Source organism: Manis pentadactyla, chromosome 10, assembly GCF_030020395.1.
Source record: "Manis pentadactyla isolate mManPen7 chromosome 10, mManPen7.hap1, whole genome shotgun sequence".
Classification (NCBI taxonomy): domain Eukaryota; kingdom Metazoa; phylum Chordata; class Mammalia; order Pholidota; family Manidae; genus Manis; species Manis pentadactyla.
In genome coordinates, this window is record NC_080028.1 from 46,376,008 (window position 1) to 46,383,779 (window position 7,772).

At 36.1% G+C, this 7,772-nt stretch overlaps 1 protein-coding gene across 1 annotated transcript; it reads right to left on the reverse strand.

Annotated features, from left to right (window-relative positions):
- Nucleotides 1-3,901: 3,901 nt before the first annotated feature.
- On the reverse strand, nucleotides 3,902-4,852 carry LOC130679315 (olfactory receptor 6C2-like). The gene has a single exon (XM_057487922.1). It carries the CDS (start codon nucleotides 4,841-4,843, stop codon nucleotides 3,902-3,904), a length of 942 nt encoding a protein of 313 aa, XP_057343905.1. The 5' UTR covers nucleotides 4,844-4,852.
- Nucleotides 4,853-7,772: the final 2,920 nt, after the last annotated feature.

Below are 7,772 nucleotides of genomic sequence, written 5' to 3' on the forward strand. Positions count from 1 at the left end.
GTTTATTAACATAATAAGAAAAAACCTTACCTACTTACCCAGGTCATTATCTTTCCTGGTGCTCTCGACTCCTTTGGTGGGTGCATGTTTCTATCTGCTCGTAATTTCTATCCAAGAGACTTCCTTTAGTATTCCTTGTAGGGTAGGTCTGCTGGTGATGAATTTCTTTAGGTTCTCTATTTCTTGAAGTCTCTATCTCACCTTCAATTAAAATAAAATATTTTTGCTGGTCATACCGTTCTAGGTTGCCATTCCCTTGCTGTACTTTCAAGATGTCATTGTGCAGTCTTCTGGCTTTCATTATGTCTGCTGAAAAGTATACTGTCATTCTTATATTTTCTTCTTTTTATGCAATAATATTTTATTCTTTGGCAACTTTTAAGATTTTCTCTTTATAAATAGTTATAAGCAATATTTAAAAACTGTTGTGCCTTCATGTTTGTTGTGCTTAGGGTCTGTTGAATACCTCTGACCACTGGATTTATATTTTCTACTTTTTGAATTTTACCATATTTTGAAATACTTTCACTCATTTCTTCATATACTTTTTCGGTCACTCCTTTCTCCTTTATTGAGAAGACCCTCATTATACAATATACCAAACCTCCTGAGTTTTTCTTAGATTTCCCTGATGCTTTGTTAAAAATTTTAACATTTTTTTTGGTACTTTTTATAAAGATAATTTTTACTGCTATTTCTTCCAGTTAACCAAATTTCATTCTTCAATATCTAACAGATATTAAAAGTATTCAGTAAGATTTTTATATGGTGTAGCTCTCATCTCAGTTTAGTTTGCATCTTTGTAACAATTTTCATGTTTTTCTTAACATGTCCAATTTTCTCCAACACCTGGAGTACAGTTATAATTAAAGTTTAAGTACTTCATTATTTTTTCATATGCCACTTTCGTATTACCTTTTTGAAACTGAAGATAATTCTTGCTTTATTTTATTGTAATGTTACCATCTTTGCCATACTGGGTCTATTTGTATTGACTGTTCTTCTCTTTAAAGGTGTATTTTGCTGCTGCATTGCATGTCTGGTGAATTTTCACTATGTCAGGCAGTATGAAATTACCTTCTTGAAGGTCATATGTATTTCTGTCCCTGTAAGGGTTTTTTAGGCTTGTTCTGGCATCATTTACATCACTTGGAAACAGTTCTGCCCTTTCAGTTTCTGTGTTAGTCTGTGTTAGACTGGATCCAAGCAGGGTTTAGACTAGTGATTTCTTTCCTCTAAACTAAGCAAATCTTTCTGAATCATACTCAGGAGATCGTGAGTTTTTAAATTCTGTTTGGTGTGAATACGAACTGTCTCCATTCTTGTGTGAACTCAGAATATTGTTCTTTGCATTCTTTTGGAGTCATTTTTATCTCAGTCAGATAATTTCCTTTCACATATATGCTCAGTTAAATGTTCATGATGTGCTGTCTCTAGATCACCCTCTGCATGTTGCCCCCCGTCTTGGTACTTGTTCTTGTGATCTGTAGCCTCCTTATAGTATCACCTGCACCTTCTCCACTCTGGCAGACTGATGGGCTCCCAATGGGCCCCTTGCCTGCACTGTCTCTAAGAGGAAAGCTGAGATAGTTATCTCTCAGGTATCACTGTCATTATTTGCCTGATGTCAGTTATTTGGAAAAGGGTGGTTTCATATATCTTTCTTCATCTTTTAGTGGTTTAAGCTGAGGGGGCATATATGCTCCCTGTTACTCCATTTTAGGATGAGCCTATTATCTCCCTATATTCTTTTCTTCACATTAAAATGTTTTCTAAAGTTTTAGATTTTAGAATATCTGGAATGACTAATAATCTTCACTTGCTGTGTTGCTAATTTTAATTATTCCTATAACATTTCCTTTCTTTGGTTATGATTAAATTTTGCTTTCTCTTGAAACACTTTTTGTTTATTAGTCTTGTATGCTTGGTCCCTCACGTAACGAAACCAGTAGCACTCTCTGCTACCTAATAGGAATTTATTATTATTTGGGGTAAGTGTTTGTGGGAGAAATAGCAGGAAAAGCCTTCTAGAGATAAGAAGCCATCTGAGACTTGCAGTCTAGCTGATACATGAGTCCAGCACATAGTAAGTGTTAATTTGCAGAAATACCCATGACAGTTTGAGCCCTCCTGTAAGAAGATGCATTTTGTTGGCCCTTGAATCTGTGCTGCCCTTGTGGTTTGCTTTTACCAAGTAGCTACTTTCCTGGAGTGTTTTAGTGGGAATTGAGGAAAATAAGAACCATAACCTTGGTTGGTTATTTCTAAGGATCTGGAGAATTTGAAGAAAGAAACATGATTATCTCAAGACTCTAAATTCCCATCTCAAGGTATGAAAAAAGAAGTCAGAAAACTATGACTTCCCTAAAAGAAGACTGTATCTCCTGTACCTATAGGGCTTCTTGAATGCAACCCAAATCTAATTTTGTAAATTAATTTCAATGCAAATTGAATTTACCGCTTCCAGGGTTTACTAGAGGACACAATGAACAGGTAGATTCCATTGAAGTCCCAAAGAAGCAGACACTTATATCCTGTTTCAAGGGTTTTATCTCTTCTAGCCTGAAGAAACTACAATGACCTACTCTGAGGTAGTTTTCTTGCAGGGAATGTTGACATTTTTCAAGATCCACCTACTCCTTACATCATTGCTTGGAGTCCAGTAACCAAACTTAGTTTCAAACAGACTCCAGGGCCTGGGGTACACAGTATGACCTGGAAGGATGAAACAGAGACACCAAAAGAATTTCAAAACAGCTAATTTATACCAACAAAAACCTGAGGAATGCCTACGGGACTGGGTCATAAGAGTTTTGGATTCAGGGTAATGTGAGAAGTAACACTGAATTGGGTAAATTTGCTGAAGTGAAAAAAATATTATTCAGCTTCAATAAAGATGGAAATTCTGTCATCTTTGAAAACATGGAAGGACATTGAGGGTATTTGATATTTGTCATACAAAAGACAAATACTAAATGATATCACTTATATCTGAAATTTTAGAAGTCAAGTGAAAAGGAACAGAGAACAGACTGGCAGTTGACAGAAGTAGGAGGTAGGGTGGGAGAAACTGGCAAAGGTGGTAAAAAGGTATAAATTTCCAGTTATAAGACAAATAAGTTCCAACGATGTAATGTACATAATGTTGACTACAGTTACCAACACTCTATTGTTTATTTGAAATTTTCTAAGAATATTGTAAAAATTTCTTATGACAAGAAAAAAATGTTACTATGTGAGTGATGGATATTAACTAAACTTATTATGGTGATCATTCCACATTATGCACATATATCAAACAATTATGTTGCACACCTTAAACTTATACAATGTTATACATCAATTATGTTTCAATAAACTAGAAAAAAGTAATGGGCTGTAAAGCCAAAAATAAAATAAGAACACTAAGAAACTTCCACTTTGATAACAATTTACTGTAATACAATAGTTCCACTTTAGTCTATAGCAGGGTGGTTTGCATTACAAAAAATAAGAAATTACATTTACCCTTTCTTCTTGACACAGTTAATGCAAGACCAGGAAGGAATGTTGAGATAATTGACAAGCCCTAACAGGCAATGAATTTTTAAAAATGAATGGACAAAAATATGACCTAAATTTTTACTGCCTTTTTGTGTTTCAGACATAAGAATGATGAGGTGATGTTTGGACCTTCTGAAAATCTTTATTTATGCTCAATTAGGAAAGGAAACCATTACAAAAGAAGATTTATTTTAATTAAGTCCATAATGATTTCTTAAGTCTGTGGTCTATGATTCATGCAAAGAAACTTCAGTGGTTAATCAGACTATAATTTCAGTACTGTACTGTAGACTGGAATTAGAACACATAGTAAAAAATGAAACATTTTCATGTATATATTTTTAATTTTTAACATCTTTTAGGTTTCCTCACTCCTTGAAAGAAATGCCATCTTTTTTATTGAGTCCTTGAAGGCTTGTTTGACTTGCTTGTTCCGCAGAGTATAAATGAAAGGGTTCATCAGAGGGATGACTGACGTGTTGAGCAAAGACACCACCTTATTCATGGCCACACCTTCCTTTACTGGTTTCATATAGATGAAGATGCTACTTCCATAGGTGATGGAAACTACAATCATGTGGGAAGAACAGGTGGAGAAAGCCTTTTTTCTTTGCTGAGATGAAGGGAGTCTTAAAATAGTCTTGATGATGTATGTGTAGGACACAGCTACACAGACTAATGTGAAAATAAGGGTCAGCACAGCCATGACGAGGGCAAGCTGCTCTATAAATTGAGTGTCTGAGCATGCAATCATCAGAAGAGGAGATGCATCACAGCCAAAATGGTCAATGAGATTAGAGTTACAGAAATCCAGCTCAACTCCTAGGCTAAGCGGAGGGAGTATGACAATTAACCCAATCAGCCAACACAAAAGGACAAGAATGGTGCAAACCCTGTCCCTCATGATGGTGGTGTAGTGCAGGGGCTTGCAGATGGCCACATAGCGGTCATAGGACATGGCAGTTAGAAGAAAATATTCTGCTGCCCCAGTGAGGATGACAAAAAATAATTGGATGATGCAAGCATTATAGGTAACCCTTCTGTCTCCAGTTGTCAGGCTATACAGGAATCGAGGAACACAGACAGTTGTAAATATTATTTCTAAGATGGAGAAATTCCAAAGGAAAAAGTACATGGGTGTTTTAAGGTGAGGATTCACCAGAGTGAGGAGCACAATGATGAGATTTCCAGCAACACTGAAAATATAGGTGAGAAACAGAAATACTAAAAGAAAAACCTGTAGTCGTGGGTTATCTGTTAATCCAAGTAGGATGAATGTTATTGCAGAATGATTTTTCATCACTGTCCTCAGGTATGGTAGTAAATCATAAACTCTAAATCTTAGGTTTAGGATATAAAAATAATGCCAAATAAGCTGCATAGAGGAAAGTAGCCAAGCCAATCAGTAGAAGCACATCTTTTAACTTTTACTGCATCATCAGTGATCTGATGTAGAAGTGATTGCACTGGGCTTCATTTCCCTGGGCTCTGCTTTACCTTGGTCTTTAGACTGTGGTTCACAGAAAATATTATCTGATGTTTCATATCCACTACTGGTACACAGCCAATTTTAAAGTAAATAGAAAATGCCACGAGATCTCCCAGTCCCCTGAGATTAGGGCAGCTGTCATGGTGTACTCACTCCCCAGTGCAGAGGAGGAGATCCATAAAGGTCAATAAGCAGGAACGTACCTGTGTAAAATTTTTATTTCCTCCTCTGTCAGAACAGCATATCAGCAAATCATTCTCACACCTGCAGCAATATAATGCCATGAAGGCTTAGTTGTATTGTTTTCCATGTTTTGTAACACTCATTCTCTGCAAATAACTCTAATCTCCTCAATGTCCTAGAGAAGCATTTACTGTTTGGGTCACCAGGCTGCAGTACCACAGAGTCACTGTGAAGTGTCCTGGGTACCATGGTTCTCCAGAATTTCTTCTTTGGTCCCTTGTATGTTAATATGATGAAATAACTAATTCTCTGCCTCTGCCATATATTAGTGTAAACAGCATCTGTATTTTTTCTTTCTTGAATTCCTGTTTTAACATCCTTCTGTTCTCTAACACCACACCCATCTAAAGCCTTCCCAGAATCCTGACAAATTGGATTTTCTGAAGGTCTTCCTCAGAGATCTAAACCCTGTCCTTAGGCTTCCATTGTCCCTAGGTCCTGTACTTTATGTGTGGATATCGCTCTGCAGAATGCCTACTGAAGCTCCTTCTAGCTCCGCTAATAACTTAAAGTCAATATCCTTCAGTATGGACAGAAGAAGGTCAATTCCACATGAGGAAGAGTTGACTTCTTTGCCGTGATTCCTTTCTCTACAGACTCACTTTGCCCCTGGAATGTCCCTAATCATTGCTGAGTGTATCATTGTCTCAGGGTACCACTTTGCCCTTCAGATTGTGCTTGTTTTCCTAAAGAACAGTTATTATCAGGCATTTATTCTTAATGAGTATTAACTATGACATGGAGAAGAAATAAAAATTGGCTCTTCAATTTGGATATAATTAAAAGCTGAAAAATCACAATCTATCCTTATGAGTTTCCCTACAAACCTGCCTCCCTGTGTAGCTTCTTTTCAGGATCATGTCAAAGAAGCCATTTTTTGCATCTTTCAGGAAAACCATGGGTATTTTTTCATTTCTCGCTTTTTTACCTATTCACTCACCTTCCCAATATTGGGGCAATATTGTACTTCTAAGTGTCAGAGCTGGAATTTGACATAAGTCAAACTGGATCTAAAGTTTAAATGTCTCCAGGAAAGCTGTAATTTTAGGATTTGAGGCAATTGGTCATCTTTAATCAATTCTAAAAATCACAAATTAATGAAAATGTTAGCTTTTCAAATGTTTCCTAACCAAAAACAGTATCACTGAGATATCAAGTGTACTTCTATTTTTTATATACTAATGTTTTAGTAGTCATTCTTATATGTAAATCTTTTGTCTTTATCAGATTAATTGCTCATTTAAGAATTAATCAAGAGATATACTGAATAAAGAGCTTCCCATATGTACTGCCAAACTAGTCCTTTAAAAATGTGCCCTAGTACACACTCCACCATAGGTAGGTGAGAATCTGTGTTGCCCAACTCCTTTAGGATTTAGGAATTATTATTTTGTTTTTATTTTTAATATATTTTACTGACAATAAAGAAGATGTGGTACATATACATGGTGGAATATTATTCAGCCATGAGAAGAAAACAAATCCTATCATTTGCAGCAACATGGATGGAGCTAAAGGGTATTATGCTCAGTGAAATATGCCAGGCAGAGAAAGACAAGTACCAAATGATTTCACTCATCTGTGGAGCATAAGAACAAAGAAAAAACTGAAGGAGCAAAACAGCAGCAGACTCACAGAACCCAAGAATGGACTCACAGTTACCAAAGGGAAAGGGACTGGGGAGGATGGGTGGGAAGGGAGGGAGAAGGGGAATAAGGAGCATTACGATTAGCACACATGATGTAGGTGGGGGCATGGGGAAGGCAGTATATACAGAGATGACAAGTAATGATTCTATAACATCTTCGCTGATGGACCATGACTGTAATGGGGTATGCGATGGGGACTTGATGATGGGAGGAATCTAGTAACCACAACGTTGCTCATGTGATTGTATATTAATGATACCATAAAAAAATATATTTTACTGACAACATAATCCTACCTGATAATTACCTGATAATTATTTCATGGATATTTTTCTTATAAGTGAGGTATACCACTTTATCCTAAATGGTCATTACATTACAAAACCATCATCTTTATGGTTTCCTCAACTTAAAATATTTTAATTAATAACTAACATGTACTTATTCACATTTTATGTGAGTTATTTGACTGTATGCACCAGTTAAAGAACAGTAATATCAGAGGCTCCAAATCCTAGTCTGTATTCTAACCTAATGAATATGACAGTAACTACTATGGAGTCTTTTAGGACTGATGCAGCCCAAGGGATGGGCTTGATATGTTCAAGGATAAGTAAAATAACCATTTAGCAGGATGTTTTAAATAGGTAGCTACTCCTTTAAAGTTATTTCTAAACTTCATGCTTTAAGAGTCTATGAAAAAGGGAGACATATATTTTGATATTTTTTGTCAATTTTCATTATACTATTATAGTGTGGAAGTGATTATACCATCCAGTAGTCGACAATGGTGCTCTTATCCTTAATTCTGATCTCTTCCAAAAGCACTGCTCAAAGGTCATGTTCAG